This window comes from Vitis riparia, chromosome 14 (genome assembly GCF_004353265.1).
Source record: "Vitis riparia cultivar Riparia Gloire de Montpellier isolate 1030 chromosome 14, EGFV_Vit.rip_1.0, whole genome shotgun sequence".
Taxonomy (NCBI): Eukaryota; Viridiplantae; Streptophyta; class Magnoliopsida; order Vitales; family Vitaceae; genus Vitis; species Vitis riparia.
In genome coordinates, this window is record NC_048444.1 from 10,371,723 (window position 1) to 10,392,259 (window position 20,537).

Consider the following 20,537-nt stretch of genomic DNA (forward strand, 5'->3'; position numbering starts at 1 on the left):
AAATTTATTTAATTATTATAAGACTTAATGTCAAGTGTTATAAGAGACTTAGATTACAAATATGGTTTATTTATGTATTTTTAGATTAAAAAAAAAAATACACTATTAGCTAGTAATTCATGTGTCTTGCATGCAAAACAAGCCTAGTGTTATTAAAAAGTGTAATATGATATGTTTCTAGGTTTTAGACATACATAGCAAACAAAGAACTTCTTGATTATTATTAGTGTAACTCTTCAAAGCTTGATCTAGACACTTGACATTAATTGAACCTCCAATGAGGGTATGATTATAGATGAAAATTTCCATAAATTTCGATGAAATTTCATTGAAATATCACGTTTCGAGGGTCATGGAAGTGAAACAGGGGGTCATAATGTTGGAGGGCAAAAATATCCAAAAAATCACAATGTTTCATTGAAATTTCGGTATTTGGTGATTACTCGATGAAGTGTGGAACAAATCGCCATTTGCAACATTTTTTTGTTGATTTCTCGATGAAAAAAATCGTCCCACCACCACTGGAGCAAGCTAGCCCCTTGGTAAATATGTTGCACTACATATTTTATATATATATATATATATATATTAAAAGTTATCATATAAACAAAATATTAAAAGAATATTTTAAAGAACAAATTAATTATAATTATTTTATAATTAACTGAAAAACTTTTGTTTAATTGATTACCAAAAATGTAAAAATTATCATGATAATTTTCTTCATAGTGTTTTTAATATCATTAATATATTAATTAAATATTAAAAATATACATATATTATCATTTATTTTATATTATTTAATACCATTGAATTAAATGTATCATAATTTTAATATTAAATATATTTTAAAATTAGACATATTATAATCAAATATCATAATATTATTATCTAATAATATTTGATATAATTTAATACTGAATGTACACTTATAAAATTTATATTTTTTATTAACTCGTACAATATTATTATTAAATATGATAAATTATTCATACATATAGCAAATTATTCAATAAAACAACTTTAAAATATTTATTATACTTTTAATTACATTTGTATGAGGTTTTTATTTATATTTCTATGAGTTTTGATGAATTTTATGCTAATCAATTTTTTTTTTTTTTACTAAAATATCCATCGATATGTCTTCAATATATCCAATATATCTATAAAATTGAAGTATCGATATATCCGTGATTATCTATATTTTCATACTTGGGTATAACTAGCCAATCAATTACTTTGTTGTAGTACACTCTTGAAATAACAAAGAAACTTATATGATTCCTAGGAATTCTGTTCTGATAGCTAAGTTATGATCACTTCTTACAAAAAGGAAAAGTAAGAGTAAGAGAAGAAGTTACATACTTTGTATATTACTTAGTTATTCTTTATATCACCTCGTAAGGTTTGGTTAGAAAGGTATAATTAAGGGTATTTCATGTGGGGATATATATATATATATATATATATATATATATATATATATATGCTTCTTCCTAGTTAGATTGTTAATCCTATGTTAACGGGAGATGGCCAACAATGGTTTGAGTAGCATTAGAGAAGACAAACTTTGCACCATGGGAAAGATAGGATTAATTATGACATTGCAAGTAGATGACAAATGAGAGTTTAGGTAACCCATGCATGGTCAGGTTAGAGGATTAGTCTAGGATCCCCATACAATTGAGCACATAGGCTATTAATTATAAGTTAGGCTCTTACCAGGTGTGGACCCCGCATTTATGTGCATGCGCTTCTACTCGATGGCGAATTCGCTTTTTATTTGAAAATGATTTATTTTTTAGAAAATGACTTGAAGTCGCCACTTATTTTTGTTTTATTTTTAAAAGGAAAACAAAATAAGAAAGAAAACCTTAAGTGTGACTTCTTATTTGAAAAAAATGGTTTGCGAAAAATCAAATCGGGGTTCGGGGGTCAGGTTACTTATTGGAAAGGTATGGTAAAAACTATAGCATCCCTATAAGCTCCTAAAATGGGTCTCTACTAAGTAAAATGAAGCAAGTATGACAATTGATTGATCAAACATGAATACGAAAAGGATATCAATCTAAAAATAATCGAATGAACAAGAAAGATAGAGAGCGTACTTGAGTAATAAGCTGATTACTAAAAGTCTTTTTCCCAATAAGGTATTTTGGGTTGCAGCTCACTGTTTTTTCTTCTTATTTTCGCGCACTATACCTATAGCTCCATTTTAGCTATCTTCACATTTCCTTTAGATTAAGTTCAACTCATTTTTCTTCCCCTGTTTCAACTCTCTCCAGGAAAACCTCCCATCTCCCAAGTTATCCTTTCTGCTCAAGCTCTCTTCATTTTCACTCATTCTTCTTCTCTCCAGCTATTTCTCCCTCCCCAGCTATCCTCTCCGCTCAAGCTCTCTTCATTTTCACTACTTCTTCTTCTCTCCAGCTATTTCTCCCTTCCCATCTATCCTCTCCGCTCAAGCTCTCTTCATTTTCACTACTTCTTCTTCTCTCCAGCTATCTCCCCCTCTCTAGCTATCCTCTCTGCTCAAGCTCTCTTATTTCTTAAGCAATCCTTCTTCCAACAACCAAAAACACGTTTTTTTTTTTTTTTATTCTTCTCAAGCCCGAATACCCAACTGGTTCTCCTCAGTCCTCTCCAATTTCCCCAGCTATCTTCCTTCCCAACCCATCATGCTCTAGCAAAAAACACGCTACCCTGTATAATGACCTTCAGTTTTTTTTTTTTCATTTTTTCAAAACCACCTCAGAATATTCTCCTTGCACGTGTCATTGGCTCATTGCACCTTCAGCCCACTACAGTGATTCCCCAATGGCCAATCCTGAGGTGACATATGGATTTCTAAGGTTCTTCCACGTGGCAAAATAACACCTGCAAAAAATACACCCCAAAATGGGGGTCTACACCAGGCTCAACCTAATTAGTTGATTCAAGTAGTATGTGTGAGTTGATTTCTTAGATAACGTTTAGTCCCTTCAATTAACCCATTTTCTAGCTTGATGACCCAATCGAAGAGTGGTGAACATGATAAGTTGGCTCAACCTTGGTTCAAATTTTAATTCAAGAGTCATTCATGGATACATGTTGCATTAGGAAAACATCAATAGGTTAGCTATCGTTGTGTCTATCAATCAAAGGAAGGACATCATTACCTATGACGAATGCACCTCTCCCCAAACATTTTCCTTGCAAAATTTGAAGCATTTGAAATCTCTTTTCAATTTCCTTTTTTGCTTAAAGCACTCCTACCACTATCATCAGTTCCTCCTTCGGGGTAGTGTAAAAAAATTTGGTTAAGGAAAGTGAGTAGAAAATATATATATATATATATATATATATATATATACATCTTAGAAATAGGACCCTCAATATAATTTAATAAAATAAGACAATTTTCATTAATTATGAAAGGAAAGAAAAATATATAATATATTAAACTAAATAAAATAATAATAAAAACATTTTTAAAAAAGTTTGATATTTTATTAAAATTTATTAAAAATTAAAAGGATTTTTTCAAAATAATTTGAAAATAGCAAAAAATGTCGCTAATTTTTTTTAAAAAAATAATTTTAGTAAGCTTTTGCTACAAAATTTTAGAAAAGTTCTGTAATTTCACCTATAAAAAGTTTGATTTTTTTTTTCAAATAATTAAATGTAAATCATTTAATAGTTATAAGATTTTTATTTAATAGTTATCTATAATATGATGATACAAGTATTGTACCATTATAAAAACACAAGTGCTTTGATAATTAGAGATTTAGTAGAATCATAAATCTTCTCAAATAAAATATAAGCGAGGACATAAAAATTAAAAATTATTGTTTATAAATTCAATGGATCCTATTAAGCCATATAATCTTTTATAATAAAAATTAAACAAAAACTCCATATGAATCATTCAATAAGATTAAATTTTGCCAACAATTAAATAATATATATAATTTAAATAATTATGTAGTTAGTTGCAAATTATTAATTACTTAATTAGATCTAAAAAATTTAAATTTAAAAAATCTCAAGATCAAAATGAATACTACCCACTACTAAAAGGATATTTAATCAAATATTAGATATAAAATTACAAAAAATTAATTTATTGAAATTTATTTTATGATGATATTAAGATTTATATAAAAATCAATCTTATGATGATTAATCATTTGTGTGATAAAAATGGGATTAGATAAAATTAAGAAAGAAAAATAAATATGGATACTACAAATAAGTTTTATAAAATATTTGAGCCATTGTCATTCTTCCTCATGGTTTAAGGCTCCTACTTGTTTGTACCCGGTTTTGTGCGACATTGATGCATGATCCGAAAGGTCTACACAAAAGGATACTCTAGGTCTACCTTAGGGAATCCCCTCTAATGACTAAATTAGACCATGAACTTGTGTGCCTTCACTAATGCTTGGTTGCACCTCTTTTATAACACTTGCTTATATTGTCTCACTCTCTACTTAGATGACTTGTGAGACAATAATGGCTTGATAGGTGCCTTCTCGTTTGTCATTAGCTTGCAAGGGAAGGAGATGTGTAAAGAGAGTGACATGCAATTCTTACAAAAACCTCCCAAGGTCATTAGTGGATGTTGGTTACTCTAATCTACTGCATTTTGTCATAGACACGATGCTGTCATTAGCTAGGCAAACATCTATGGTTCAAGGAACCATGCTCGCTTGATATTTTTCCCTATGAAAACTCATATGGGCACCCCCAAACTTGGTTGCACATTTTAAAGCAAATGCTCAAATGTTTTTATTCAAGCATGTTCACTAGGTCCTTGCACTGACATAGCTACAACCTTCTATAATTGCCCCTTTTTGCAACTTTGCCTTCTAGGTGGGAATCTAAGGGTGGTGAGTCACAAAAATTAGTGAAACAATAAGGATTTCTAGCAAACTTATTTTACGTTTATTTTTATTTTTTAAAATTTGAATTAATGTTGTTGTAGTTTGTCACACAATGAGGGGATGTGTTGTAGTTTATAGGACTTCGCACCCACATAAATCACCTCAATCATTTAAATAACATGATGATTGACTCTCTACCTTCCCAATGCCTATTTTGGGGGTATATAGTGTTGTCTTTCCTTTCCTATTTTACTTTTTCTTCCATCTTGCTAATCCTCTTACTTAAGTATTGTTTCACTTTGAAACTTACTGTTACTCCTCTAAAAGTGTTGGTTCACCATTGACAACACCATTAGAGTTTTTTTCTTCTACCTTAACCTTTGTTGAACATGTTAGTTTACATTTCTAATTTCCTTCTTGTTGTGTTAAATATGAGTTGTCCTGGTGAATTAAGCCTTCTACTTATGCTTTATAAGTTTAGTCTCCATTCTATTTCCGCATAAGGCACTTTAGGTCCTTAGGGTCCTACATAGTCTGAGGTACCTCCCTCATGGCTTAGAGAAAACTTTGATCATGAATCAAGTGTCTTTGTTCGATGGGAAGCCATGCTTGTAGTTGCTGAATAGGATTTGGTTTAGGGTTGAGCATACCTTCTTTGTTGAAACTATTGGAATGATTTTCCAAGTTAGCATGCCAACTTTTTAGATACATGACCATTTTCGTCTAGGATAAATGGTTAGGGAATGACTTAATGTGTTTGCGCTTTGTTTATAACATTGTTTGTTTGAGTAAAACCCTATTGCTTACTTCCATGCAAATGGAAAAACAGGGTGCAACTTTAAATATTGGGAAATCCTACAGGCATGGTACAAAATTTTCCCCATAAGAGCGTTATATAGCTTGTAGATGACTTTTTTGAGGAGAAATTTAGAGCCAAATTTTTTATTTTAAATACAACAGGTATCTAGGTTACCACATGCGTGAAAACGCAGTCAACAACTGACTAATTCCTAAACTCTATGTACTTTACTAAAGAGCAATTTACCCTTAATGGCGAGGTAGTTTTTTTTTTACTATTCTTACATCTCTCTAGTCTACTTCCATTCGAATGTAATTCAGATATTGATGGGGTGTAGTGTTTTGAACACCCTTTACAACCTTGACTTATCGTTGTAGGAGGTTATGTTCATACATACCATCAAGCTGAATTGGTAGAAAAAGTTCCTTCTTTTGGCCCATACCCATTCATTATAGCTAGTGATTAATTTGCCTTAACTTTAGTATAGGTTGGGCAAAGGACAATGTTATTTTCTATGACTTTTGGGATGGTACAAAGGATGAGGCCCATGGGAAGTTCTATTTGAACCACACTCTAAACTTCTTAGGTATGCACTGCCATAGTTTTCAATATCAATGTTTCTCCAGTTTCTTACCTAATTCAAATGATTCATCTTACAAATAAGAAACAAATATGCCTAGTTGAGTGGGTAGAAAAGGCGTCATGGGAGCACTTGAACCACTTACACATGATCAATATTGCTCAAAGAAAGCATACTTTGTTACTTTTAAAACCAAACCAGATGGAGGGAATATCTCGTGTAGATCATTTCGTCCCTCAGATCCTTCTTCAAATCTCTCTAGGATACTTAGTTCCTGAGGAGCACTTCTTCCTTAAGGACTTTGATTACTATGAAGTTGAACAATTGGATGGCGCTAAGACCTAACAAATACTCATTTGCTAAACACAAGAGGAAGAGGAGAGAAGACACTTTGTGGTAGACATGAGCTCAACGAAGAGCACTAGGTCAATCCAAACGTAGCTCCCAACCTTGCAAAAACCTTTTGACCATTTGAGAAATTTTCTAGAGAGAATGTTAACAACTCTTTTTTCTTTTTCCTTCTTATTTTCTTTTTCAAAAGATATTTTTGTCTTCTCAATATTTTTAATTTTTTAAGCTCATTTTCAAGAAAAGAAATTTTATTTTTGAGATAGACATTTTTTTCAAAGCAAACTTTTTAAAATCAAAATATAATTCTTCAAAGGCATTTTATAATTTATCATTTATTGTTGAAGAATTTCCCTTATTTTCATCATCCTCAAAAGCCATGAAATACATGTTGGTATCCTCATTTATGCATTCTTCTTCCATGGAGTCTTTATTACTTTCATTCTATGTTGCCACCATTGCTTTTGTTTTTTTTTTTCTTAGAACTTGAGGACTCCTTTGATTGAGATCTCTTTCCCTTAATCTTCTCAAACTTGATATACCTCATGAATTCTTTGTTATGAGATCAAGTTTTCACCTTCACTTTCTTCCTCTTCATCATTAATAGTTGAAGCTTTGAATGTTATTTCATTTTTTTCTTCTTGTCTTTAACTTTTTAATGACTTCCATATTTATCTCATAAGTCATAAGTGATTCAATGAGTTCTTCAAAAGCCAGCTTAGTGAGATCTTTAGCTTCTTGGATTGTCATCACCTTTGCTTCCAATTGCTTTGGAAGAGACTTAGAATCTTTGTGACTTTGTTTTGATGCAAGTCTTTTTCAAAGCTTAAAATCCATTGATGATATCTATAAAACTAGTGAACATCTAAGCAATTGTTTCAAATTCCTTCATAGAAAATGATTCATAATCATGCACAAGAATGTTGATTTTAGACTTTTCCACTTGGTTGGTGCCTTCATGAGTAATTTTTAAAAGTCTTCACATTTAGTTGATTTATATTAGGAGATCCTATTGTTTTCATTTCTAAGACATAATGGAGGTAACATATAGTTTTAACATTCAATTGAGTATTTCTCTTTTCTTACTCATTCCACTCATGGATATACTTTGGAATACACACCTCATTTTCAATTTGAGTTGGAATATGATATCCATTTTGAATAACTTGTCATAAATCAAAATCAGTAAACTTTAAAAATCAAGTCTTTTTGTTTTCTAATTCCTATAATTATTTCCAAAAACAAAAAATTGGTGTTTAGAAATTGAAAAACTTTGGATGATAAGTAGAGACAAGAGACTTTGCTTTAATATCAATTGTTAGGATTCTAGTTATACCAACATAAGGTAATCACTTGAGGGGAAATGGTGGAATAAGATGATGGTCATTTTTTACAAATTTAAAAATTATGAATGCAAGTCATAATTAATAGGTAAATAATATGATAAAAATCAATATAAGAACGTACAATTGCAAATGAATAGAGAAAATAAGTAAGAAAGAAGTGTAAATACTAAGGTGGTATTGTTTTTTGGCTGAATAGAAAAAACCAAATGTTTGACTTTTTCTTTTCAACTAAAAGTAAGATGTGGATATCAACCAACATAACTAAATTGAACCTATTAATAATCAAAGATGAAAATATTAGCAATCATGGATATATTGGTATTTCAATTTTACAAATATATTATATATATATATATAGGTGGATATTTTGACACAAAATATTGATAATGTAAAAAATAATGAAAATTCTGAAAATGTTTTTTTTTTTTAAAAAAAAAAAAAACTCTAAAAAGTTATATAAAAAGTAAAAAGAGATATTTTAAAGTTATTTAAAATATCCCCTTTGTTGATAAAAAAATATAAATTTTATAAGTATACATTTTTATTAAGTTGCATTATATATTATTTTACAATAATATTATGATAACATGTCTAATTTTAAAATATATTTAATATTAAAATTATGATCCATTTTAATTTAAATGTATTTAGTGATATCAAATAAATGATAATATATGTATAACTTTTTAATATTTATATATATATTTATATTTAATAAATATATAGATTATATAAAAAAACCTATTAAGAAAATTCAATTTTTATATTTTTGGTAATAAATTAAATCAAATGTAAAATTAAAATAATTAGAATTAATTTATTTAATAATAAAACGTCTAGAAATATCAATGAAATATTAGTTAAAATTCGAAAAAATTGAAAAATTGATGAAATATGGGTAAAATATTCAAAAAATATTGGTTGATGGATATATCTTCTCAAATTTCATATCGGGATCCATAGATATTGGATATATCGAGGATATATGAGTGATATATCCAAGTATTTTAAATTTTATTAATAACAAATTCACTTTAATTATGTTGGTTGATATTAACAATTTATTTATATTGATGACATTATCATTACTGGTGACAATGAGGGTGTCATACAGAAGTTCATCCTAACTCTTACCTAACGATTCTCCCTTAAGGATTGATCTCGAACCTCTCTTTTATTTCCTTGGTGTTGAAGCAGCACACCATCGTCATGGGTCATTTTTCTCTCAACATCAATGTATTAGAGAACTTTTAACTCACACTCACATGTCAGATGTCAAACCAGTCACCAAACTACTTGCTACATCTCCAATTCTTGAATTTCACACTGGTACTGCCCTCTTTGATCCAATAAAGTATTGGACTACTATGGTAGTCTTTAGTATCTATCTCTCACTCAACCTTATATCACTTTGTAGTAAATAAACTCTCATATTTTATGCATCGCCCTATTAGTGATCATTGGACTATTGTCAAACACTTGCTTCAGTATCTTTGTGGCATAGCTAATCATGGTTTGGTTCTTTATTGCAAATCCTCTCTCTCTCTTCATGGCTTTTCTATTGCAAATTAGGTTGGTAATAAAAAAGACTTCACTTCTAAAAGTGTTTACATTGTCTACCTTGGTCGCATGCAACCCTATTTCTTGGAGTTCCAAGAAGCAAAAAATTATGGCATGCTCTTCTACTGAAACGGAATATCGTTATGTTGCTCGTATGTTTGTTGAATGTGTTTAGGTATGTTCACTTATTAAACTTAGTGTCTATGTTCCCCAAATGCCTGTGATCTACAATGATAATGTTGGGCTACTAATCTCTACTCCAATCCCATCTTTCATTCCCACATGAAACATTTTACATTAGATTATCATTTCATTTGTGAACAAGTTCAAAGTGGTGTTCTTCGTGTGGCCTATGTCTCCTCCGAAAATCAATTAGCCGATGACCTCACCAAATCTCTTTCGTGTGCACAATTTCTCACTCTTTAAGTCAAGATTGAACTTTCCTCCCAAAGCTCCATCTTGCGAGACATAATAGATAAAAGAAATAATTTAAATATTTATTCTTAATTTAAATATTAAGATTTATCTAATTAATTATTAATTTAAATTAAAATAGAATATAAAGTTTAAATTAAAGTAAGAGATAGAATTTAAATTATAATATAACTCAAATGTATTTATAAATATTCATTATAATCAATAAGAATGCATGACATGTCATAATTTCTAAAATTCTTTTTACGTCATTACTTCAGACAATATTGATTGTGTGAAAAGATAATAAAAAAAAGTAGTTTAATTTTCATAATATGGTTTGAAGTTTATGAGGTGTTGCATATGGTTTGAAGTCTATATATGAGGCGTTGCATCTATATATGTGTATGCAACATATGACAAAACTTAACCGGCAAAATCTTTTTTGTTTAACTAATGATGGTTTTGACCTTACTAAAGTGCATATATATATTAACAAAAAGCATCGATTTAGATATTTGGAAGATTTTAAGTGCGTATATATTCTTACATGGTAGGCAGTTATTCTTACATGGTATTCTGTTTAACTAATGATGGTTTTTGACCTTAGTACAGTGCGTATATATTCTTACATGGCAGGCAGTTATTATCATGAAAAGGATCTCCCACATTGGTCAACAATAAAGAGATAAAGTTCATGTAGGCCTTAAATTGAATAATGGTGAGATGGCTTTGGAGGAACTATTGCAGCCAGGCAGCTGTGCAGCCAAAACCCAGTGAAAAGAGCATAATTAACAACACATGCTGATGTTTTATGCCCATATCTATTGACTTATAAATGCTTTTATTTTGTACAAAAAGTATGAGAATTGTTTATTAAGATCAATTTAAATGTCTGAGTAGAAATTAATAAAATTCAGTAGATTAAATATTTGTTATATAGTAATTATGACAGCATTTTTATCTTGTAGTAATTTATCACAATACTTTCATTAGAAACATTTTTAGAAAGAATCTATCATTATTTGGAAATAAATTAAGAATATTTTTTATGATCATTTTTGGACTAATAATAATAATGAATTAACAAAGAAAAAACAAAAAAAAAGGGAAAATAGTAGATAGCATTATATGTGAGGGTTGATATTGGAGCATAACCCAAAATCATCATTTTGGTTATTTAAAAATTGAAGATGACGGACCCTACTTTGAGAAAACCCATTCATAATTATCCTTTCAAGTCAATTCCAAGTGTCAAATCCAAGTTTTATTCGTTGCAATATGGAAAGTGGTTCCAAGTTTCCAACCCTCATTGTCCAAAGGTGGAGAAAAGCTTAATTGTCAAATTAAGATCTCCATTTGATATTCATACTAGAAAGCTTGAAGCGAAAGTCTTTATTCCCCCCTTGCATTCACAAGAGGCCCTTTTTGACCCTCCTATCATTTTAATCCACTTGATTACTTAAATAAGACAAGTTTTAAGCAACAATATCTGTGTCTTCCAAATTGAGTGTAACCCAGTTCAGATTGGTTCAGTTTCCTTGAACCAAGCAAGACGCGCCATCCTACCATTTGGAATGTCTGTGAGGTATTGACCAGACTCCCAAGGATTTTTTGGTACTTGCTTGGTTGTTTCTTTGGTGAAGTGAACCAAATTTCATTGACTGGACTCCTAAGGATTTTTTGGTATTGACTGGACGCCATGAGTTCTTTCAAATGTTCACACCTTTTGTCTTTTTCAACAAGGAAAGTACTACGGTTTGAGTTGGATTTTTTTTCCTCTCATTCTTGGCACAATATTTTGTATCTCATGTTATAAACCAACAATGAAAATTCACTTTGCCTGTTGTTCAGGGAATAAAGGAAGAATACAGGAAGAGATTACATGGGCGGGAACCTCTTGACGGGTAACTACCTAAATTTAGCCACACTTCACACTAAATAAGGGTTTGTTGGGTAACCGTTTGAACATCAGTTTTACAAAATTGTTCTTTTATGTTTTGTAAAACAAAAATTTATTTAAAAATTTAAAATGTTTTTAATCCGTTTTTAGTATTTTTTTATCATGTTTTAAAAATAATTTTAAAGTATAGTATTTTATTTTTAATTATTTTAAATATTTGTATAATTATTATATAAAATAACCCTTATAAAATAAGCGAAAAAAAATTAAAAGATATTTTCTAAAAATATTTTTTTTCTTAAAAATTATAAAACACAAAACTGCATTTGATTGCCAAATCAATTTTCTAAACTTTTTGTTTTGAAAAATAAAAAACTGTTTTAAAAAACAATTGTTAAACAGATGTTGAGAGTTGAACGGGGAGTAATTTTAAAAAATGTTTAAAAGACATCTTTATATTTAGAAATATTTTTCTAAAAAAATATTGTTATGAGACAATTTTTTTTTTTTTTTAAATAATGAATCATTTGAAGTGATTTATGAAAAATTAATTGATATGTAATTTTTTTTTAAATTATTATTTTTATATAACATATTGTATATGTAAAAAAACAATATCAATCATTTTCTTTAGTTTATATCTAAGCACTAATTACTTTCTTTAAAAGCATTTCTAATGAAAGTATTGTTAATAAAATTGTCATGTTTAATTAAAATCACTTCTAAATAAACCTTAGGTTAAAAGTGCATTATGTCACCAATTATATAACCACCTAACTCCGAATACAAAGATCTCAAGTCTAAACTCTTCCATGTATGAACCTATGGCTACGTTTGCTTCTAAAAAATATTAAGGAAAGAAAAGAGTATGTTAAGGAAAATAGTTTTTTTTATATTTGATTTTGAAAACAAAAAAAGGATAAAATATAATTAAAAAATTACATATTTTTAAATTAGGTAGTCTTTATATAAGGGAAGGAAATAACATATAAAAATAATTTATTAACTTAAAAATTATTTTTTATTTTTTTTCATTTTTTCCTTAAATTTTTTCTCTTTAATTTCTTTGTTCTACATTTTTCCGGTAATTTTTTTTCAAAAACATAGCTTAAAAAGTCTAGGGAAAGTTTAGCTTTCAAAAGTCAATGGTATTCTGAAAATATATGGTTTAGAATATGGCTCATCAAGTTAGGCCAGTACTGATGCAATAGTTGTTTAATGTTATCCTGTTAATGTGACACAGACATGGAATCATAAATACACTCATCCATGGCTCCAGCCTGTCAACCTCCAATCACAATTCTATATAAGAGTCTTCTTTAGTTTGAATATTAAGAGGATCTTCTGCAGAAGCACAGCCCTTCTGGGCCCAAGGCATACATTTATTGTGTTAAAGAAGCAAAAAATGTAGATGCAAAGCATCAAACTCATTGATAAAACTGCACTACATCCATGAATCGCGTGCTGTTCTTAGTTCTTACATGTGAAGAGATAAGGAGCAACGCTAAGTAGGCATGAAATTTAATGCCGCAAGCCCTTGCTTGCATAAGCAGATAAGCAGCAGCCATTTGAATAGTTCTCACTTTTCCCTAGTATAAACTAAAATGCATAAAATCAACAGATAAGAAGCAAGACAAGAAAATTGCTTAAATATGTTCACACCCAAGTTGTCATTGCCCCACAAAATCCGCAAAAAGGTATTTTATTCAACACGGCTTGTGAGGAAAGTCCAAGCGTGTTCATACCTTTTCTTCTCTTTCATACCATATAAGAGATGATTTATCAGATGTCACAGAGGTCACCATTTAAACCTATTTCTTTCGTTTCTGAAGCAGCAGTTCTGAGTTTTATAACACCGAATATGTATAAAATCCTTCCAAAAACCCATACCGATGGTTCTGAATTTCCCATCTCTGAAAGCACATCTAGGGCTACTATTCCATTGGAGTTCCTCTGTGAGGCTGTGTTTGCAGGAGGTGTCTCTTCCTCTCTCTCATGAATTTGCTTGTTTCTGTATTATTGATGCATGGTTTTTGCAGATGGTTTCTGGGGTCTTGAAGCTGCATTTGGGCGTGTAGATGGAGTTGTCAAAACTGCTACTGGCTATTGTGGAGGAGCCCTGAAGAAGCCTTCGTACAAAGAGGTGCCAAAGGAAGAAAGAAAAATCTCAATAACCCTTTTACATATTCTCACTGCACAAACTATATTGATATTCACATTGATTTACAGGTATGTGAAGGAAGAACAGGCCACACTGAAGCAGTAAAAGTCATGTATGATAAGAGAAAGATTTCGTACAAATCTCTATGTGATGCTTTCTGGGAAGCCCATGATCCCACCAACAAAGAATTTCTCGTAATTTCCTCTCCTTCTCATTCATCACTTGAACTTCTATATACCACCATATATCACATGTCTTCGGTCTGATCAAATGAGAGCTGACTGTACGTGGCAGAATTTTGGGCTAAGCACACACCACAGATCTGCCATATTTTACGTGAATGAGGAACAAAAGAAGCAAGCACAGGAGTCAAAGATCAGGAGGCAGATGAAGCTTAATAGGAGGATAGTAACAAAAATCATAGCATTGGATTCAGAGTTTTTCGTGGCGGAGAACCTACATCAGAAGTATTATTTGCAGAAGAGTTACAGGGTGTGTGAAAGCTTGAGCCTGAGAAGCACAGAGCAATTTGTGGAGTCAAACATAGCTTGCAAACTCAACGGGTAATTAAAATCTATCCATATTGAGATTTGAGATAAGGACAATGACCTAACAACCCACCATGAGGCGTGAGGTATGACCCACCACTACCACTACCACTACCACTACCACCACCCCCACCTCCACCACCACCATCACATGCTCATCTCTACCCACCAGTCATTCCATAGACCCTGCCCATAGTAATTGCACAGTTTGTTCCTACCTTGCATGAGGCCAGTAGCTTTCACCAAACGGTCTTTTCCCTTTATACAAATATAATAACATACTTTATATTAGAATATCGAGTCCATGATTATTTTTTTTTACCTAAAAGTGGTCACAGTGACCTTACTCTAGAGGGCCCACAAGGAAAAACATCGCCACGTGATTCATGGACCGTGATATCTTGGTTTTTATGATACATATCTTATGGGTTAAGTTTTGCTTTGGTCATTGCATTTTGCAGGATATTAGTAATGGAAGCAAGAGTAATTATTGATGAGTTGACAACATTTTTGGGAAGCCACAAGGTGTCGAGTCAGACCAAGTTGGCATGTGGAGAAATAATCGAAGACTTACGAAGAAATGATGGAGAGAGAATACTTAAATTCTGTGAAGATTAAAAGCAAGATGCATTTGTGAGATCAACCTCGAGTTCATGTGATGTGATGGGACTACACTTTATACTGAGAAGAAACAATTCTAAAGTCCAAATCGACCATTTTCTCTCCCACCTTGTTTTGGTAACACCGTAAGAGTAGCAAATAGAATGTTGAAAGATTTTGGTGAGGAAGGGAGGAAAAGGTATGGCAAAATCAAAATCAGATATGTCCATATATTAATATTGTATGTAGAATATTAATGTGTACAGCTATCTATTTATATTTTACATTCTGAATGAATAATTGATTTATTATAGAATAATTAAAATGTTAAGTTATTTCATTATAAGGAAACTTTAAAATTTATTTTTCAAATAATTAAAAATTTTCTTTAATTATTTTCTAAATTAAAAGAAATTTCTCTTTTTACTTATTTTCTAGGTTTGAAAAGGAAAAATGTTCCCATATCAGCATGCTGAACTGGATAGTTTCTTGTCCATACAAAAGGAAAAGGGAAAGAAAAAAAAAGAAATAGATAGAGAATAGAAGTTTTGAAAATATAAAAGAATTTAAATGATGTTGATTATATTTTTTTTCTTCATAATTTTCTAGATTTATTCACATTTTTTCTCTTTTTTTTAAAAAAATACAATATATATATATATATATTATAATAATTTTATAATAGATCAACGAAAAAGAGTTAATTTCTAACATTAAAATATATTTATTGATAATAAAATATACAGTTTAATAAATAAAAAATACTTATAAATTCATATTAATATTTCTTTTGATATTTATAGTATTCATTTTTCAAGTGCATTTATACTCGATGACGAGATTCGTTTTTTATTTGGTGAAAATTTGATTTAAAAAAAAAAACTTAAAGTTGTCATTTATTTTTGTTTTATTTTTAAAGGGAAAAACAAAATAAGAAAGAAAAACAGTAAGTGTGACTTTTGAAGGAAAAACAAGTTTATGAAAAACCGAATTTGATTCGAGAGTTAGGTTACCTATTGAGAAGGTAAACGAATATGTATTGTCTCTACTAAACGAATTATGGGAATATGATAATAAAATTACAAGAATATACAAAACAAAGGACAATAGAATTATGCAAATTGATTTATTGAACTAATTAGAAAAAAGATATTTGAAAAAAATTAATTTTCAAGAAATTTCAAATGATTTTATTAAAAACAATTTTGAATTAGTGATTTCGATTTATTTATTTACAAAAAAAATTTCAATCTATTTTCTTCAAATGATTTGATTCAATTTTATTTGTATTCAATTTCAAGAAAGTTATTTACACTTATTATTGTCAAAAGAATTTATTAAAATGAAACTTTAATTTTTTTTTTTAAAAAAAAATTCAATTTGGTTTTGTTTGCAATAAAAAATATTTTTTATTTTACATTTTTTTTTATAATCTTATTTACAAAAGAATTTATTAAAATGAAACTTTAATTTTTTTTTTTTTTTTAAATTCAATTTGGTTTTGTTTTTGTTCATTAAAGGCAAGAAGAAAAAAATAAAATAAAATAAATATTTTTCAAACAAAAACATTATCCCATTATTGGATTATTCCCTCGATAGAAGAATAAAACACAGTTACTAAATAAACTACACATTCTCAAAACAAAGGCTAAAAAAGTATATTAAATAAGGATAACAAATAAATGGAAACAAAAATAAATCCGTTAATAACAAATTAAACATACATATACAATAAAAATCTAAACACTGATAATCACATGTATACAAGAAAAAAATTGAAATGAATATATACAACAAAACTTGGAGGACAAGGATGAAGGAGTAACCTTTTTAATGCCTAGTAGTAGTGGGTCTCGAATAGCTTCCAAAATGAAGCTCAAATGTATCAAACTCTCAACTCTCCAAAACACTCATAGAAAATACACCCAAAATCGAGAGAGCTTGTCTTCCTTTTTCTTACCTTAAAAAAATATATATACAACAAGCCTTCTCCCCCGTCCACTCCAATTTGCTCTTACCCATACCTTGCTTCATCTGCTCTAACTAAAACGTTGTGCCCCAAATTTGCCTCTTCTCATCCTCAATGCCATGTTAAGATACCAACTCAAACACAATGAACCCAAAGAAATAATAAAGCAAATGCAATTAGGCTCAAATCAAACCAAACAACAATCTTACAAGCCAAGGTCCAATACCAATAAATAGGAAACAAAAATCAACCTAAAACAACCCAAAGGGATAAATCAAAGGCCTAATAGGAAATCCAATTATCTAAAGCAAAAACCCAAATCCCACAAACCATTACTGTACAAATCAATGGAGAGAGAACTTATCTCCCTTTGAAGAACACGTGTAAGTGAATTAACCCGAGAAGGGTTCAACTTGATGTCCGTGTAGATGTGGGGGTAGGAAAGGCTATTGTTGTGGAATTTTCTAGGGCCAAGCGACACAACCATGATTGTTAGGGCGACGATTGGGACGTTTAGGGTGGCAGAGATGGTGGGTGAGATGGGTAGGAAATGAGAGAGAGAGAGAAAAAAATACGAGCGAAGAAGGGGGTGACTATTGATGCCAGAAGGGATTGTCAGCCGGCAATGGTGCTGTCGACAGGTGAGGAAAAAAAATATGGAGAAGAAAGAAAGGAAAATGAAGAAAAAAAATAAAGAAGGAAGAAAATGTGGAGAAAAAGAAATAGGGGAGTAGAATATAAGAAAGAGAAAAATATGAGTGAAGAGGGACGGCAGTCGTGGGATGAGATTGAGAGAAAATTGAGAAGATAAGGGTTTTGTTTGAAATGAGTGGTGAAGATTTGATGAAATAAATAAATAAATAAAATGAAGGGTTAAGATTAATTTTTCAATAAAACTTGGGTTAAAAGTTATAAAAAATAAAATAAAAATAAGCCTAATAAATATTAATCAAAAGTCCTAAAATAAATAAAATAAAAAATAAAAATAAAAAAAATAAAAAAAAAAGAGTTTGGGACAAATTTTGGGGTCTACAAATACGCTCTTCTACGATAGAGTTCATGAGTAAAGTAAGTGTATACACAAGCGAAATGAAGTGGGCTCTGCCGAAGAATAAGAAAGACCATCAAAATTTTCATAATATGACATGAACTCTCTTAAACTAAAATAAGAACAAAGGGACTCTAAAACCACACAAAAAAAGTAAGAATGGAAACTCTTAAAGTTCCTCTACAGTTACACTATGGATCCAGACTCCCTCAAAAAAGTCTAAAAAAAAAGACTTAAAAATAAATGTCAAAGTTGAGAAGTAATTAAACTACCAAGGAGCACATGAATGAAGGTGTGCAAAGGGAAAAACCGTATGTGTACTATATGGGAACATAAAGCATAAGGATCGAACAATACGATAGAAATGACCTTATAAACTCAAAGGGCTATACCATGTGCAATGGAAGAGGAGAAACTCCATAGCCATATGATGAAATAGTGAGAAGCACTTATGCAACGAAGTGAGATGTGTGATCGAATATGAAACTGTGATGACAAGGTGTGCAATGCTTGTGATCATGAATGTCAAGAGTTGTGGCTATGAATGATAAGACCAACTCTTAGTGCTAAATTGAGAAAAGAATGGCTCTAGAAGTCAAATTGAAAAGATAACTTTAAACACTAAACTTGAAGGCCCATAGGTGAACACCTACGATGGTGATACAACTAGAACAAACGCTCATATATGAAAATCTATGATGGTAAGATAATTGTAACAAATGCTTATAAATACACAATCTATGGTGGTGATAAACTCAAAGGCCCATAGATATCCAATCTATGGTAGTGAAAATTGATTACGGCCCATAGATGAAAATCTATGGTGGTGAATCTGAAATGCCCATAAATGTTCGATCTATGGTGGTGAAAACTGATCAAGGCCCATAGATGTTTGATTTATGGTGGTGAATCTAAACTGAACATAGATGTATGATCTATGATAGTGAATTTGAAATGCCCGTAGATGTTTAATCTATGGTGGTGAAAACTGATCAAGGCCTATAGATGAAAATCTATGGTGGTGAATCTGAAATGCCCATAGATGTATGATCTATGGTGGTGAAAACTAATCAAGACCCATATATGAAAATCTATGATGGTGAATTTGATATGCCCATGGATGAAAATCTATGTTGTGAATCTGAGATTCCTGTAGATGAAAATTTATGGTAGTGAAAACTAAAATGCCCATAGATGTCTAATCTATGGTAGTGAAGATTGAAACAAATGCCCATAGATACACAATCTATGGTGGTGAGAAGACTGAAACAAAGACTCATAAATGAAAATATATGGTGGTGAAGACGGAAATGCCCATAGATGAAAATCTATGGTGAAAATCTGGAAGGCCCATAGATATCCAATCTATGGCGATGAATCTTAAATATCCATAGATGTCTAATATATGGTAGTGAATCTAAAATGCCCATAGATGAAAATCTATGGTGGTGAATTTGAAATACCCATAGATGAAAATTTATGGTGGTAAAACTGAAATACCCATAGATATTTGATATATGGTGATGAAGACTAAAACAAATGTCCATAGATACATAATCTATGGTGGTAAGAAGATTGAAACAAAGGCTCATAAATGAAAGTCTATGGTGAAAATCTCTAAGGCCCATAGATATCCAATCTATGAAGGTGGATTTGAACTGCCCATATATGTTTGATCTATGGTTGTTAATAATAATTGTATAATTATATTTTTTTAATGAATAATAATAATTGTTAATAATATTTTTTTAATATTACATATGCACATGTTTAGTACTAAAATAGTATTTTGGAATGCTTTTATTTAATTTATAATTAATTGGATCGATTTTTTTAATTCCAAATCATCCTTAGAAATTAAAAGATTCATTAAAAAAATTTAATTATTAATCATATCTCACTTAATTTAGAAAATATAGTTATACGTGAAGGAGAAACAATGAAGTCATTACTTATGATATATCAATTTTGATTTATTATTTTTGGTAGTTATTAGATTCATTTTTTGAGTTTTGATTTATTTTTAAAATTTGTTAAATTCATTAACAAATTAAATACAAAGTGTCAATTAATTTGAAGTTTATGAGAAAATTTATAAAAATATAATTATGTGAAAAAAAGAAATAATAAAGTAATTGTTAACTACTTTTTATCCACAAATTCTATTAAGTTAATGAATCTAACACGTTAAGTTTTATTTGATTTGAAATTTATTTGTCTAGTAAAATAAAAATAAAAATATATATGTAAGAAACAATAATCATTATAGGTTAATTTTTGCTCATAAATTTCTTGTATTAATTCGATTATTATTTTATTCTTAAGTTATTTTTAAAAATTACTAAACCTGATCCTGAGTCCAACTCATTAAATCTTACCTAATTTGAAGT

At 30.0% G+C, this 20,537-nt stretch overlaps 1 protein-coding gene across 2 annotated transcripts; it reads left to right on the forward strand.

Moving 5' to 3' along the window:
* Positions 1–13,589: 13,589 nt before the first annotated feature.
* On the forward strand, positions 13,590–15,423 carry LOC117929848 (peptide methionine sulfoxide reductase-like). 2 transcript variants are annotated; one of them, XM_034850270.1, is made up of 5 exons: positions 13,590–13,776; positions 13,861–13,964; positions 14,051–14,176; positions 14,277–14,545; positions 14,992–15,423. In XM_034850270.1, exons 1-5 carry the CDS (start codon positions 13,596–13,598, stop codon positions 15,146–15,148), a joined length of 837 nt encoding a protein of 278 aa, XP_034706161.1. In that variant the 5' UTR covers positions 13,590–13,595; the 3' UTR covers positions 15,149–15,423. The 2 variants fall into 2 exon arrangements, with proteins under 2 accessions (XP_034706161.1, XP_034706160.1); XM_034850269.1 differs by having other exon boundaries at positions 13,591–13,797.
* Positions 15,424–20,537: the final 5,114 nt, after the last annotated feature.

Excerpts from the sequence above, each read along its gene's own strand:
- LOC117929848 (XM_034850269.1), top strand. The coding sequence starts at position 13,596 with ATGATTTATCAGATGTCACAGAGGTCACCATTTAAACCTATTTCTTTC. Across the intron at positions 13,798-13,860 it reads TGAGGCTGTGTTTGCAGGAG|ATGGTTTCTGGGGTCTTGAA; the intron begins GTGTCTCTTCCT and ends TGGTTTTTGCAG. Across the intron at positions 14,177-14,276 it reads CCACCAACAAAGAATTTCTC|AATTTTGGGCTAAGCACACA; the intron begins GTAATTTCCTCT and ends TGTACGTGGCAG.